Source organism: Citrus sinensis, chromosome 7 (genome assembly GCF_022201045.2).
Source record: "Citrus sinensis cultivar Valencia sweet orange chromosome 7, DVS_A1.0, whole genome shotgun sequence".
Classification (NCBI taxonomy): domain Eukaryota; kingdom Viridiplantae; phylum Streptophyta; class Magnoliopsida; order Sapindales; family Rutaceae; genus Citrus; species Citrus sinensis.
Window position 1 is genome coordinate 11380974 of NC_068562.1, and position 16831 is coordinate 11397804.

A 16831-nucleotide genomic window follows, 5' to 3' on the forward strand; every position below is an offset into this window, starting at 1 on the left:
TATTATTATTATTATTATTGTTATTATTATTATTAACTAATGGCATTTTAGTGACTTGAAACAATTTAGCTTATTATGATTCCGATTTCAAGATAAAATAAACATATAAATGAGATTACAGTCCATTTTCATTCTAATTCTAACTCATTCTGATTATTGACAAGTAAACGCAGCATGAATTTCAACGACAAGTAACCCCGATCATAATTTGGATTTGATTAACAAATTTATCTAAAATACTGGGTTGGGATGTAAATTTCCCTATACAATTAAAGAAAGTTTGAAAATATTGACTGAGTTGCGTTACTATGACCATTTCCTTTTTATCTTTTCTTTCTAAATATAAATAAGAGCTCTTGTACACACAAGGAGAAGAAGAGGACTGATTATATTTTCATCAGCTAGCAGATAGAACGGTCCAGAGAGAGAGAAACTGATCAAGTTCAAGCCATGGCTGGTCTGCAAAGATCTGCAGTTTCATTCAGAAGGCAAGGCTCTTCAGGTCTTGTTTGGGATGACAAGTTCTTAAAAGAATTAAATCAAGAAATTGAAAATAGCAACAGCAAGCAAAAAGAACAGGAGCAGGCAGCAGCAGCAGTTGAAATATCATCATCGCAACAGGACCAGCAAGAGCAGCAGCAGCAGCCACAAGTTGATGTTAAGCCTCCGAGATCAGTCAACACTACCATTGAAAGAAGCCGATCCAACGGCGGCGGCGGCGGCGGCGGCGCTGGAGCAAGAGGGTACCGCACCGGCAGAGTCTCTCCGGCAATCGAACCTCCTTCTCCTAGGGTTTCTGCATGTGGGTTCTGCAGCGCTTTTGCTAATAAACCCCCCAAGAATAACACTCATGCCAAGAGAACCGGTAAGCGTAGATCACGACCGTTCTAGATATCACATGTTCTGAGGCCACCACCGGAAGTGGAATATTCCGATGAGCTTGGGAATATTGTTTATTATTGTTTGTGCATTTATAGGTTGGCAGGGTTTTGCAGTTCGGTTCGGTTAAATCCAGTTTAGTTTATCTCACGAACAGAAGTGAGATGTAGGGAGTTTTGAAACAAGAACGATAGTGTTATTTTTTAAATTTTAACTTTTGCCTTTTAGATCATGGATTTTTTGTTCTGTTTTTATGTTCTTGTGGTTCTGATGGGATGTAATTATGTAAATATTGTTTGTTTCTCGAGAAATTCTCATCTTTGTACATAGAAAATCTTGATTGGGATGCCTCTCTCTAGTTTAGGATCTCAAAATTCTAATCTTTTTCTTTACTAAGGAACTTCATCTAAGTCTTTGCTAGAATTTATCCGTTGATGAGATGTTGATATTGAATCAAGCTAGTTTAGTAGTTGGTTAGAATCTTTTTGCAAGTACAAATCATTTTTTTCTGAATTGGGATCTCAATTTCAGCTATACAAGAGCAGAGGAATCTGTACAATTCTGTTTGCTTTGGGCAGAAAATTTGGTATTCTTGGGATCCCCAAAGGGATGAAAAAAAGGGTAACCTAGAGTTTAGGTTGTTGCATTTTTTGTCAACTAATGCACTTTTCACACACTAATGTAGTCAATGTGAAACCCACCACTATCCAATTATTCATTTATTTACTTGCTTGATGTGATGAAGGGACCAATTTGGGAGCCCAGACATGACCCCTGAGATACACAATTAAATAAAAAATGGCCCACTTGTGATGCTCTGCCTGCTTGCTTGGGCATGTTGAGATTTGTTGTGAATTGATCCTTTGAGATTATCACATTTCGAGTCATCTAGTTATTTCAAATATGCAGCGTCAATGGGAAACTGTTCAAAGAAAGATGACACTTAATTTGTAATTTGAAATTTCGTTTTAAGAAGAAAGTTGTAGAACTTTTTAAATATAATTTTTAAATAATAACGTTATCCCTTTATCCCAATTATTATGATACGTGATATGTCATTATTTTATTAGTTCAAGTAATAATTAATTATTAAATCTTATAATTTATAATTCAAATGCTGAAATTTTGTTAATAATATATTAAATGAAATATAAATTATCTTAACATCACTTAAAAAAAAAAAAAAGCCCGTTGAGCTGCCGACATATCATCACCGGCCATCATAGAAAACTGAGAAAGAGTGGTTCAGAAGCTTACACGTACTTGGAGTGGCAAATAAAATTTCCCAGAATTAAAAATTATTTTAAATTATTTTACAATATTATAATGTTTCCTAGAGGTTAGTTGGTACTTGCCTATTTGCTAATTGGCTTTGTTCAATTTTAACTCCATTGTTTCTTTAAACTTCTTTTTTTAGATAATCTCCATGTTCGTCGGGTCATTTTCAACTATTGGAAACGTGTTACCTGTTTAATGGATGAGGTCCCACTAAGATTTGGACCCCAACAAGCTGCGCCCACTATGATCATTTTTATCAACCAGATTGCATGCATCATTTATCATGAATGCTGGATCTTTTAATCTAGGCCATATCCTTTGATAAAAAAGCCCTACATAATTTATGTCCTCTGGAACCTCCACTTTTCAAAATGACATTTAATCAATTCATTGTTGATGGTCCAGAAAACATAATATTTCATATATCTAAAATGTACTGTTCTTGATATTGGGTCCAACTATATAATCTGTCAATAGGTAGATGATCAGAAAATTAATAAAATTAATAAAATTAATAAAATCATAGTACAATATTTCGAGATAACCATAGTCACAACTCAAAATCTACTATTAATTATTAGTGGTTTTTTTTTTTCAGTATTATTTTGATTAGGAAGGAGTAGCTGAGTTTAGATAAAGTACAATAAATAAGATACTATGATAATGTGGCCGAAAATTCCTACCTAATAGAAGTTGAGTGCGACACTCACTTGAACATGCTCTCCGTATTTTGTCGAAAATATGATGTTGAAAAAGGCGTTTGGCCGTGAGTTGGGAGTTTTAAAGTGTGTTTTTATAAGCATATTTTTCAGAATCAGTTTTAATAAATTTTGAAAAGTCAATTTTTACCGAGACAACTATTTCTAGTTTTACAAAATATCTTTCACATCGAAACTCTTTTCTCTTCTTTGTCTAGCGTTTGACATTTATTGTGTAATGCAGTGATTCGACTATTCTATATTATCATTTCCTAATACAATTATCTTTTGTTCACATGCTTCAACTTCACTGTCTAAATGATATTTAGTATTATTAAGCTTGTTAATTGTATGTATCATGACTTCATCATGGTTACAAAACTATATGGATGATGATGACGATGCACTGTCTAAAGGCTTAATTAAATGGCTAACATAATAAGTTGATCCTATTTCTTTTTTAGCTCATGCTATAGCTTCATGAAATGTATAAAAACCTCTAAAATGCGGATTCAGATAATTGGTTGTTAAATCAACTATCTCATTCCAATATCTATATATGTTTTGTTGTCAACCTTTAACTAATACATAAAATACAAAATTTTTACTGTCTGCTTACTCATTAATTTGTCTAAATTAATGCATGAATGAATCAAGTATTTTTATTTTATCCTATGGGTCATGAAAACTCCTCAAATTATCTAAAATGTATTGCTTGCTGTTTAATAATTTAAATTTACTTCTAAAATTTAAATTTGTTCTATAATGGTATGTTTGGCATGTGGTATTGCATGGTATTATATTGTGGGCCCAGCATTAGTTAAAATATACCTAGGTTTGGTGATCAAATTGATTGCATTGAGCAATATTAAAATGCAACTTTTGCCGCATTATCAAAACCCGAGCCCCTCCTCGTGACTAGGCTGTAAATATATATAAATTAATTATTTTTAAATAATTTAATAAATTAATAATACATATTTAAATATGAATAAATTTGAATAATATTAATTTAATAATAATATATTATTATTATTATTATTGCATATACTACAGACAATTTATTTTGGTAGTGATTATGTTATAACAATTGTATCACTTTATTATTTTATGATTATCTTGTGGTATATGTAAACTTTTATTTTATCATCTTAAGATAATTTTTTAACCAATCTTGTAGATTTTAACTATTTATTTATGTTATTATATTATTTAAAGATTATTTGATTAAATTATTTGGTTCAATCTTTATTTCATAGATTATATATTTAAAAGATATCAAAAAATAAATGTTATGCATTCGAAAATTTTAAGCTGTAAGCTTCAATCTTTATAAAGAATTATGATATTTTTAAACATTTACGCTAAAAAAAATTTGTTAAATTTCTAAAATTTAATACTTCTATATTTAGCATTTTTTAAGTAGTAATAAATATTATTTTCTAAATATGTAATTTAAATTAATCACAAAAACATTAGTACAATACAGTGTAACACTAAAATATAATATAATTAAAATCTAATACAGTATACTGTAACACCAAATATTATATAACATTATTATAATACAATGTTAATGTACTACAGCGTAATACAATACACCAGCATTAAAATAATGAAATACAACATAATATAATACAATGTGTTAAATGCACCCTAAGGGAACTGTTTAAGTGTTATTGTTCAAAATTAACAAATTGCTCCATTCCTGCAAAAAAAAAAAAAAAATCATTGAATAATTAGTCTGGAATAGCTAAAGTATTATTTTTACCTACTATATGTTCAAAGTTTATTTTACATTCTTGTCTTGTTAATTGTTATTACCTCTAAAAAAATATATCCAACATTTACTAGTAAAAGAATTTTTTTTAAATTTTTTGTAAAATTATATAATATTATTACAATTTTCTTATTTTTAAATATATGTATAAATGGAATGAATTTTAAAAATTTATTATTCCTAAAATTTTTTAACTCTGTGCGAAATTTTCTACTTTCTATTTCTATAAATTTACCACTCGTGTACATAGCTATTTCTTCTTTTTTCTTTTGGACTATCTTTATTTGGCTTTTGTAATAATATTCTTGCCCATCCTAAACTACTCGCATTAGTTTGTATAATTTTATAATAATTGTCTATGGGTAAAGTTAACAGCTTAAGATTTCTAATTATTCCTTTTAAGTTCTTGTATTAATTTTATGTCTTCACTATTGAATTATTTCTATTCACTTTTCCTTAATTTATTATATAAAGTTCTTATTAATGTACTAATGTTTAGTACAAATTTTCTACTATAATTTAATAATCCTAAGAACTTTTATAATTCTTTAGTGTCTTCTAACTTGTCTGAAAATTCTAATATTTTAATTTTACTAACTATACATAGTTATAACTCTATAGTTACTTTATCTATTGTTAATCCTAAAAGGTCTTTTTCTTTTTTTTATACGTGTTTGGTATGATTTATCTAATGGTCATAAGTATTTATTTAATCCTATAAACTCTTATAAATTTTTTTATTGTTGTTTGATTTTCCTTTTAATAGATTGATTTTCTTTTAATAGAGTTTTTGAAACTTAAAAGATATTTTGCCTTTCAAGTAAGAGCTCAAATTTTGAGTTTTTAGAAGTCGAAGTTAAATTTTTTTTTAAATGTTAAAATATCTAAAATATTCTCTACTTATTTAATTATTTTATTTTATTTTTTTCACAATATAACTTTAAACAACTTGTCTATTAAAGTAATTTTATAATTTTTAATAAAAGCTTTCATTGACAACCAAACAACTAAATTTTTTAGGGTAAAAGCTCTACTAACAAAAGCCCTACTTGAAAAGGTAAAATATGTACCAAAACCAAATGGAGCTAGTAATTCCATTTTCTTTACTTTGGGTGACTAAACTAGGGCCCTTCACTTTTCTTCTTATAAAGATTATGAAAAAACTAATTTCTAAATGAAAAAACTAATCTAAATTTTCGTTTGGCAGATAATTTATTTTTGAAACCTCAAGTTGTACCATATGTAAAAGTAGAAAATAATGGAAATTTAGTCTTTATATAATTGGTGTAACATTTAAGTAATATAGAGTTTACTATTAGTTTCAAGAAAAATACATATGCTTATGTTGGCATTTCTATTGATTGATTATATTCGATGATAAATTAATTAAGCAAAATTGACAAATAAAGAGGTGCTAATCAAATTAGTCAATTCTCTTGTGGAAGTAAAAAGATTTGAGGTTCAAACATTATTTACATATTTAGGATATTAAGGGCGTGTTTGGAATTGAGGTTGAGCAGCTATAGCTTAAAAGTTACACTACTAAAGTGTTTAATAAACACTAACTACTTTAGCTTAGAAGCTATATTGATATAATTTTTCACTTATACGATAAAAAAAAATTATTATATCTTTAATAATTTTATCAAAATTATTATTTAAAATTTATATATACTACATATTATTAATTTTTGTTTCATAGTTACGACTTTTTTTCTACATGAGTTGTAGTTTAAAAATTACAACATCTCAATCACAAATAGGACCTAATAATATTTTGTCTAAAAGAAAATATGATTGAAGTACCTGAATTATTGAAAAGACCTAAATACCCCATTTTTCATGGTAATAAATACTGAAATTTCTCAATGAGTAAGAAAGTTTCTCACGCAAGTGAAAAAAAAAAATTCTCATTTTTTAGAGGGAATTTTGTCAGGGCTAAAATTCAACACAAATGACAAACAAACCATTCCGACTCATTTACCATTGGAGTTGGACTATTGGCACCCCTTCATTAATATCATAAAACCCTTGCTATATTACAATTACATTTAAGGATAAATATAAATAGAATTAAAACCATTTATATTTTCTTTCTCTCCTCATTTTTTTTTTGCTTGCACAATATATAATTTTTTATTATCATTAAAATAATTTGAATTTAAGAAGTAATCCTCTAAACCAAAACAAAGTTCTTGTAACAAAAAGAAAACTTAATTAAGATACAACATAGTGGAAAAATAAATTAAATAAAATTTTACCCCAATTTAACTAATTTCTTAAGGATTCTCAAACTAATTTTTGAACCCACTGAACCCATAATTTATAGGTAAAATAATTGTATTAAATTCATAAAATATTCATTATTTTCTAAGTATAATTTATTCTTACTTTTTCTTTTAGTTTTGCTTTTAGTTTTTTTGCTTTAGAAATTAAATAATAAAGAAATTTTAAAGAGAGGAAACTGAAAAATTTATAAATGAAAAGAGTGTTAAATTAAATAAAGAATATTTTTTTGTATTAAATAGAATATAATTAAAAAAAAAGTTTCAATACGATTTTGGAGGGTGCTGATAGTCTGACCCTTACAATTGCTTGTCCCTTCCTTCCAACTCCATTTTTGGTGAAAGATGTATGCCGCTGTCATTTTATTCACAAACCGACACGCCTTCACCTCCACATGCGACCTGCTTTCAATTTTTAATAGAAGAATTCAAATAAAATCAAATCTATTTAATTAATGATAAAATTAAATGGTAATAATAAACAATCTAATTCACTATTTTTTTCCAGTTAATATATATAGTTAATACAAATAAACTGTTATTACTTATTTGTTAGTATAAAAATTTAACATATTGTATTGAATTTGAGCTAACAATCACCTGACTTTTTTATATAAATCAAGTCACTTTTTTTTTAATATTGATGTATAAAATTATCATAGATATTACATTTTGAGATTACAGTTAGTATTTATAATCAGATTATATAACTAGGACCTCTCATGTACATATATTTATTTTTCGAAGACCACCTAAAATTTTAAACTCTCTCTAATATTTCTATTTTTTAACATAAACCAAATGATTTATTAAAACATCAACTATTTTTTTAAAATATGAGGAGTACAACCATATTCGGAGAATAATCTACCCAAACTCTACTCAATTTTATTTTAAATATAACTATTTACTTTTAAATATAGCATATATACCGTAATTTTTTAGATAAAAATTCAACATATAATTTAATAATTACATGTCACAAATAGATTTATAGGACGAAACTCTACATTCAAACTCAATACGATAAGTAAACATGTGACTACAACCTAAAACATTTAATAATTATATCAACTTTAACATATAAGAATCCATTGTGTCATGTCGAATTCGTGGGCATGTTAAAAATTTTCGCTCTTCAAAAAATTAGGATCTGAGATTAGTTATAGAATTAAATAGGTATATTACATTTTTTTTATGTTATTTTAAATAATAATAATAATAATAATAATAATAATAATAATAATAATAACAATAATAATGATGATGATGATGTATTTAACCAGAATTTGCTTTCCATTTTTAGCTGACACCGTTTACTTTCGAGCTTTGACACAGTAAACTTCTGTAAGATTCTCCACAAACTCTTTTAAAACTCATCTTAATTTGTATCAAATCTTAAACTTTCCACAATTTCAAATTCAGTTAAGAAAGAACATGAAGCAACTTAAGTTTTGTTCGTTTTCAACATTTTTTATAGTTCTAATCCATGTGCTTGTTTGTCTGTCAGCAAGCTTGGTTTCTACAGAAGGCTTTGACTCGTTGTTGGAGCTCCCACATTCTGGGTCAAACGGAACTCGATCCAAATCCAAAAGGGTAATTTTTGTTGGTGATTTTGGTGCCAAAGGAGATGGCTTCAATGATGACACTGAGGTAACTTATCTACAACTTGAACTGTGTATGCTGTTTCTGTTGGTTTGTTTGATTGGCTCTGTATTTGAACTTGAAAAGTAATTGTGTAAGTGTAATGCATGTTAAGTTTTGAGACGTCTCGATAAATGGAATGGCACCCAATTAGTTAAGAAGAAACAATAAAATTGCTTTAGAAATTTCACGATTGTGAGGTCAAGTTTTATACAGTGTTAACATATCCGGAATTTCTCCAATCATTTTTTCAATGAGAAGTTTTATACAGCTAGGAAATTTCTGACTCAAGCGAGAATTTCTTTCTAAGAATCTTGAGTTTGTAATTAATGGACTGTGGATTAGTTGATTGTGATCTTCGTTGTAGCAATGGATGGTTCAATTGACCGTATTAATCGAAATCCAGTTTAAAGCACTCAATTAGCCAAATTATTATCCTTTACTGAGCCGGTTTTCGGTTTCTTAAGAAATGAGGAAAAGGAATGAAGATTTAGAACCCAAAAGTCTTTTTGGTGAGATGTTGTAAGATACCAAAATTCTTTCACTAAATCTGTTGGGAATTTACTAGAGCATCAATAACAAAGAGAATGTTGTTTGTTTTATACGTTCACTCTCCTTACAACCAGTTGGGAAGAAAAGCATACCTGTAATAAAGAGCATTTCTTGCTTTCTCAGGCATTTGCAAATGCTTGGAAGAAGGCTTGTTCTTTTCCTGCACGAACAAAAATTGTTTTTTCAGCTGGATACACTTTTCTAATCCATCCCATCGATATTTCTGGGCCCTGTAAATCTAGACTTACTTTGGAGGTAAGATATTATTGGTTAAATTACTCTAATTCGCAACTGATTTTTCCTATATAATGCAGTTTTCAGTTCCCTGAGTTTTCTTGTATTTAATCCGTTGGAGTTGCATTCTAATAGATATCTGGAACAATAGTTGCTCCTAAAGATCCTGATGTCTGGAAGGGTTTGAATCGACGTAGATGGCTCTACTTTAATCGGGTGAACCATCTTACCGTACAAGGAGGAGGGACAATCGATGGAATGGGACAGGAATGGTGGTCAAGATCCTGCAAGATTAACACAACAAATGTATAGCTATCTTGCAGTCCTAAATCTATGACTATTTTTGGATATTTATGCCTGCATTTTTCTAAATTGGCTCCGATTCATTTTATTGCAGCCATGTCGACATGCTCCAACGGTTAGTGCTGCTTCTTTTTTGAGCAATGCAGTTTGTTCTGCTGATCTCAGCCTTGCCCCTTTCTCAACATTATTTGAAATAAAATATTTGAGTCCTTTGACACTTCCGGTTATGGCCCTGAGAATATTAGTTTTCTTCCGTGTTTATTTGCTGAATACGTCATGACAACCACACCTGCAGGCTATTACTTTTCATAAGTGCAAGAATTTGAAAGTTCAGAACCTTAGGGTGGTCAACAGTCAACAAATGCACATTGCATTCACTAATTGTCTACGGGTTGTGATATCCAATCTCGAAGTGATTGCACCTGCTGAAAGTCCTAATACGGATGGGATACACATCAGTGCATCTCGTGGTGTTGAAGTCAAGAATAGCATAGTTGGAACAGGTTAGTCATCACCAGAACTGCTGCAATCTAAAACTTTAGTTATCTCAAAAAATTGTTCTCCTATTTCTTTTCCAAAGATCATAGCTGAGCGGTTATTGTCCTCTTGCTCTAAAGTACGGACGGAATTTTGTATTTTCTTGAAAGTGGATTTTGGCTGTTGTTGTATTTGTGAATCAATCAGTCACATTACCATATGGTGATTCATGTTTTAGGAATTAGTAGTACGACTAGGTTGACAGTATATTTTTTAGAATGAAATGTATGTATCATCATTATACTTTGTTTCTTGGTTGCAATGTGTTTGCACTCTTGATTATTCTGCTGTGTTCCTTTTAATATCTAACTTGTTTTTATTATTTAAAAGAAGTTGATCAGAAGAACTTCAACGGAAACTAAGTTCAAACTTGTTAAAATATGAGTTCAAGAATATAGCCAGTGGGGTTTGTTGAATTGATTATAACAGTAGGACCGCCAATTTTTTCTCTTTGTTTCTTGAACAATTATTAGAAGACAATAAATACGAATTTTGTTCATATTTGGTTAAGAACAAGTTTCTAGTGAAAGCTATTACTAAACGGATTTGATTATGAAATTTAGGTATCATGATGTAAGAAACTCTTCAATAAAGTTAAAATATTTGTGAACGTATAATTTTCATTTACAAATACAATAGAGAATGAACCTTTCCTCTAGGCTTTAGATGATGTTATTGCTATGGGTTGTATCTATAGGATTTAGGCTTTTGCTTATATTTCATGACAAAACATACTGATTGATTGAAAAATTTGTACCTTTTTAAACAGAATGTAATCTACACTGATGCCTCTATATTAGATGCCTGAGAAAAGATGTGGTACTGAATGTTTCAAAAACCTTTTCTCCCCTTGATGAAGAGAGATTGAGGAACAAGTATAACACATCTTGAACTCGTTGCAGCAAAAAAATTTTGTACCAATGTCTTCTCTTTTTTTCTTCTGGCTATGTGTCCTTATTCTTGAAAGTTTATTATCTATTGTCCTGCCGTCTAAGTTTTATTCTAAAAATTCTGCATCCAGGAGATGACTGCATATCTATAGTTGGGAATTCTTCACTAATCCGAATCAGAAACTTTGCCTGTGGGCCAGGCCATGGTATAAGGTAATAACTACTTTCACATTAATCAGGATGTTTGGCATTGAATTCCTTTACTAATAGCATTTGGATTGCATTTAGCATTGGAAGCTTGGGGAAATCAAATTCATCTGTACGAATTCATGATATAATGGTTTATGGAGCATTAATTTCCAACACTCAGAATGGGGTTCGGATAAAAACATGGCAGGTAGACTTCCTCAGATATTCCCCCGTGTGTCTTCTACATGTATACATATATTTGTCTGCATGTAGATACTCTAAACCAGTGAATTGGTAGTAAACTGATGCTCAACTGTCTTATTTCTTCACCAGGGAGGCAGTGGTTCTGCCACCAATATCCAGTTCTTGGATGTTTTGATGAAAAACGTATCAAATCCAATAATAATAGACCAATATTATTGTGATTCACCGGTGCCATGTGCAAACCAGGTATGCAACCCTTACGCTACTTGTATTAGCTGAGTAGCTTTATTGGTATGACTGACTACTGAAATGGTTAAAGAAAACTCCCTGTAGTCTTTTTTTGGAGCACGTCTATATTGGTACTTCTCATTTTAGGGCAATGTCATTCCATATTCACATTCTTGTGTTGAAAGATCTTCCATAATAGTATTTCACGAACGATGATTATTACATGTTCCTGTCACCCTCATCACTCGATCCTCATTTAGAAGCATGATCTAACATTTAAACAAATAGTCTTAAAGAGTTATCTCTTGCAATATCCTTTGAATATTGTAACACACAGTTTTCCAGAAGGACCTATTGGATTCTAAATATTCTTGTCCTGAAAATATATCGCCTAATGTCTTCATGGAATGCAGACTTCAGCTGTTAAAGTGGAGAACATAACCTTTATACACATTAAAGGAACTTCAGCAACAGAGGAAGCAATAAAATTTGCATGCAGTGATGACTCACCATGCGAAGGCTTATTTTTGGAAGACGTTCAGCTTGTGTCACACTCTGGGGGCATTGCGAAGTCATTTTGTTGGGAAGCTTACGGGTCAAGCGTGGGTCAAGTAGAACCACCTCCTTGCTTCGCATGCTCTGAGGGCTTAATTGAGCAGAAAGCCCCGTCTAACTTAGCTTTTCAATCCTTCTGAAGGAATGTCAAGACTTCCTAAACACGTTTTCAACATCTCCTTGCATCAACAATATAGTTTAACCGTAATAAGATTTATCAAAAGTAAATTGCTCTGAGACTTTACCAAGTATATGATCATTGTTGTATATGATTTATGAAAATGTTGTATCTAGTGATTGCAACTCATAATGTGTTATCTGGAAAATAGCATGTAAATTCACTATGCAGAATGCCAGTCAAAAGAGTGTAGAATCAGACTTTATTATTTGCAATATAGACAATTTAGCTACAAAAATGAAGGCATTTCTTTTAATGCCTTCTTCCTCTTGGAGAGTGCAGATGACATGCTGTGTCTTCAACCTGTGCAATTATAAGTTTCTACCTGATAAATAGCAGCACCATAAGCACAAAACACAGAAGAAGTGCTTTATATAAATGAGTTCCATGCCAGATTTAATAAATTAATACTAGCAATTCCAGTTGCTATGGAAATTTCAGCAATAAATCAACAATTTGATAACAATAGGAAATGCAGTGAAACGAAGAAAAAATTTCCCAGCATTTCCAAGTCTAAAGAATTAAATCAGAGCAGCTGAATCTTCAACAAGTCAGCGGCATCCAGAAGCATACTGATAAAATGACATTAGCTCTCGCCAAATCTTTAGACTGATAGTTCAGCATTAAGGCTCATGGACACCAAGCTTGGGGCAGCCCTCTGCGAGAGGCAAGTCTAGATTTTCTACAGTTCTAAACGTTTTTGGTACCATCTTATCGACATATAGAGTACCATCCAGATGATCACATTCATGCTGTAAAATCCGGGCCTGCCAACCTGTAGCATCTACTTTGATGGGCTGACCATCACGATCCAAACCAGTAACCTCAATGTCTAGATACCTCTCCACCACTGCTCTGTATCCATTGACACTGCAAAGTTGGAAAAGAAAAGAAAGGACGCTAGTTAAAAACCATATACAATACAATCATTGTGAAAATTGAAGTCACGGTTCCAACTTAAACTTTAGATATGTTAAAGTCTATTTCCATGTCTAGAAACTCTCAACTGTTTGCAAACTCCCAGCAACCAACATGATAATCCAAAATTCAAATTTACAATACTATATGGAACGAGAAGAATCTGACACAGACAGGTAATCGACGGTAACAAAACTGACTGAACTCAAATAATAGTTTGATGATTGCGGATGATCCAAACTCTAGGCAATAGCACACTCCTATACATCAACTACTACTTCCTTCTATCAATAACATAGATAACGTTTATAACGCTAGCCATTTTAATTATCTTTTTGCCTGTACAAGGTTTAGCATAGTTTACTTGACGAAGTTTTAGAAGTGTAGGAGTAAGAAAACAGAAGACAGTATTATATAACCTCATATATCAGCACAGTCATGGCTTATCAACAATTGATACTTTTCTATCTAAAAAGAATAAAAAATAATACTTTCCTCCTATGAGAGAGCTAGAAAGCAGGAAGCAATTAGTTCGAGGAAACTCATAATGTATAATATCATAGAACAAGACATGCTCATTGAACATTTTAAGGAACCTTTGGTGAAACAAGAGAAACAACTTTGTTCCTCTGCAATAATAATAGAAGTTCCTAATAATGTTATCATAAAAGCTTGGTATCATACTCATTTTCAGAAAGCAATACGCAGTAACAACTTAAGTATCCATAATGGGCGTGATTTCATTTAAAGACAATAGATAATGCGGTCCACATTCAAAACGAAAATGCCAGTTTTGTTTATTTGTCTTGAACAGCAGGTCTGGATCTGGTAATTTAAATGCACAGTTCAGCGGACACCAGCTACAGGAAGTTAAAAGGAAAAATAAAGGGAATGAGTCTAAGCACAGATGTAAGAGAAGGCAGTAGAGATGACAAAGAAATTGACGTATGAAGGGAACAAAAGAATTTTAAAATTGAAATTACTTATTCTCATTTTACCTTAAACACCCTTCAAAAAACAGTGCTGTCCTGTCGCTCTTCTTTTTCAGCTTGGGGTTTAGAATCATCTGCCTCAGAAAAACTAATACAGTGTAAGTGTAAAGCGAATATTGTTGAATGATAAAAGTAAGAAAAACATTGGATAAAACAAACATACCAGAAGATCAAAAGGGCGTCTATCGAAGGCTTTAATTTCTTCCTTAGATTGATAACTGATATATTCTTTCGTATCTTCCAACACTATGATCTGCAGAGATGAAATTAATCAGAGCTCTAATTATACAAAGAGATGGCAAATCTATTCTATAGATAACGTAAAAGAGTTGATTACTTCAAAACTATAAGTTTTTCCCCTTTGTAATGGAATGGTTACATGGTGCATGGCTATAACCAAAAATGGAAAAAAAAAATTCTTTTCCAGTTTAGGTTCTTCCATTAACACATTATTCTAAAAGATTTATCTACTTAATTCAGTCTCAACGGAATCCTTTTCTCTCTGAGAGTATAATTATATATTAACTTCGGACATATTATATCAACAACGCAAGTGGAACTCCAACAGATGGTATATATAAAATAACACATGTAACATTCAATCTTTCAGTTAAACCAGAAAAATTCGACAAAGCTGCTCAAATGAAATGAAGAGACTACTTTGTAAGGCATATAACTATTTTGCGACTAATGATTAAACCAGAAATTGTAAGCACTAGTTTTATGACTCAAAAAAGAGTCAGTTGAACAAAATTAGCATCAATGTTGAACCACACACCTATCCTATCCGTTGAATACCTCAAAATCAATATTCAACATTACATAATTTCGAACAAAGCATAAATCTTTAGCATATTTTTATAAAACCGACCATTGCCACAAACAAATAACTATGCTTCAGAAGGCAACAGTTAATACAACTAACTAAACGAAAAATTAAAGATTAAAACTAACTCTTAATGGGACTCCAATTTGAGGAGCAGCAAGCCCAACACCAGGAGCAGACCTCATAACCTTAACCATATCATCAATAATATTCTGTATCCTTTCTGACCCGATTTCACCCGGATCAACTTCTCGGGCCGGTTCATGCAAAACCGGGTCACCCGCTTGTACTATTTCCGGCAGCTTCGCTTTCTTGTTTTGTCCCAGACCCAGAAGCCAACCCGCCTTGCTAATTGCAGATGTCGTGCGGGCTTTCCGGTGGGGGGAGAATGTTACATCGTTTGAGAAATCGGGGCTTGAAACCAGTTTTCGGGTTGGGCACAATATTATCGGAGCGGATTTGATATGTCTTTTGGCCAGACATATTGGTAGATGACACACAGAGAATCTATGGATAGCTTCCATAGCTGCTTTTGGTTTGGAGTTCAGTTCAACTTATTACAGACATTTTCTAAAATACTATGAAATTACCTAATTACCCTTATTTTAAATTGAGCTTGATTTGGCCCAAACTGGAGCATAGGCCATGTTGGGGCCCAAGTCAGATTCGTATTAAGATTAATTAGAACAAAAATGGTTGTAGCTTTAAGCAATAGAAATTGCATGACATTTTTAAGTCCGGAACTTGGTAGATAAGAGCCATTGCCAATGTATAGTAACAGCATGAGTTGAACATCATGCTTATTATGTTGGACGTAGATTACCTTTATAGCCTTGAGTTAGTGATTATGAGAGATATCATACGCCTTGAAAGTGATGGTTTGGGTTTCATGTGGATTTTCAATGATTGCACATGAAATTATTGAATGCAGACTATTTAAAGTTATGTCTTGGTTTGTAAAAAGACACCAAAAAAGAGAAGGAAAGTTGCGTAAATTTTATTCATGGTGTCACAAATTTGATGTAAGTTATTGGAGTGAACTAATCAAGTTTTTACATCTAATGAAAACATTAAAGCGCAAAATGTCAATTTGCCTGTTGGTACAATGATGTTTTGAATATGGGAATAGATGAACTACAAGATGAGCATGTGCAGTATTATGTAAAATAATAAAATGCCCATAGAGATGGCTTCTTGCGTCTATGGGGGTTGAGGGTTTGAAAGTTTGATATCAGAACAAAATAATATTATTTTATAGACTTTAAGATTGAAGAAATAATGGGTTAAACCAAGGTTATTGTCAAATCTTTAGAACGTATGATTACTGTTATTAGAGTAAGAATGTTAAAAAAAAAAAAAACTTAGCCTGTAGTGTATTTTTCAACTGAGAATATAAGAAAGTGATACTTATTTTTTTTCTCTTTCGTTTTTAACTAGTCATTTGATTTTAAAAGAATAAAAAATTAATTTTAATGTACTAATAAACACAATTTCTTTATTGATACATAACGTATTGCAGCTCTATAACTGTGTATTCTTATGAAAAATAATAATTATTCAGCAACATTTATTTTTAATTTTTAACCGATTTTGCGCTAACGGTTTAACAATTTTGCCTGTCCGACCAAACACGAGCAATGTAACAATTTGATACCATTTAT

General features: G+C 31.1%; 3 protein-coding genes across 3 annotated transcripts; 2 read left to right on the forward strand and 1 right to left on the reverse strand.

Moving 5' to 3' along the window:
- The first annotated feature begins 450 nt into the window (after positions 1 to 450).
- On the forward strand, positions 451 to 1009 carry LOC102631281 (MAPK kinase substrate protein At1g80180). Its single transcript, XM_025100514.2, has 2 exons — positions 451 to 865; positions 978 to 1009. The coding sequence occupies exons 1-2, from the start codon at positions 451 to 453 to the stop codon at positions 1007 to 1009; spliced, it is 447 nt and encodes a 148-aa protein (XP_024956282.2).
- Positions 1010 to 8323: 7314 nt separating this feature from the next.
- Positions 8324 to 12664, forward strand: PG (polygalacturonase). The gene is given in 9 exon segments (NM_001288908.1): positions 8324 to 8573; positions 9240 to 9371; positions 9486 to 9656; positions 9748 to 9768; positions 9949 to 10156; positions 11212 to 11293; positions 11369 to 11477; positions 11603 to 11719; positions 12115 to 12664. Coding segments are annotated over 9 exon segments (1338 nt in total). The 5' UTR covers positions 8324 to 8357; the 3' UTR covers positions 12397 to 12664.
- Positions 12665 to 12791: 127 nt separating this feature from the next.
- On the reverse strand, positions 12792 to 15714 carry LOC102630479 (peptide deformylase 1A, chloroplastic/mitochondrial). The gene is made up of 4 exons (XM_006465291.4): positions 15299 to 15714; positions 14508 to 14597; positions 14351 to 14418; positions 12792 to 13304 (listed from the first exon to the last, which is right to left on the reverse strand). Exons 1-4 carry the CDS (start codon positions 15692 to 15694, stop codon positions 13058 to 13060), a joined length of 801 nt encoding a protein of 266 aa, XP_006465354.2. The 5' UTR covers positions 15695 to 15714; the 3' UTR covers positions 12792 to 13057.
- Between the last annotated feature and the right edge of the window lie 1117 nt (positions 15715 to 16831).

Bases quoted from the DNA above. Each gene is read 5' to 3' on its own strand.
- LOC102631281 (XM_025100514.2), top strand. From the start codon at position 451: ATGGCTGGTCTGCAAAGATCTGCAGTTTCATTCAGAAGGCAAGGCTCT. The intron at 866-977 runs GTAAGCGTAGAT...GTGCATTTATAG, and splicing joins CACTCATGCCAAGAGAACCG to GTTGGCAGGGTTTTGCAGTT.
- LOC102630479 (XM_006465291.4), bottom strand. From the start codon at position 15,694: ATGGAAGCTATCCATAGATTCTCTGTGTGTCATCTACCAATATGTCTG. The intron at 14,598-15,298 runs GTTAGTTTTAAT...TCATCTCTGCAG, and splicing joins AAATTGGAGTCCCATTAAGA to ATCATAGTGTTGGAAGATAC. The intron at 13,305-14,350 runs GTAAAATGAGAA...CCAACTTTGCAG, and splicing joins TTTTTTGAAGGGTGTTTAAG to TGTCAATGGATACAGAGCAG.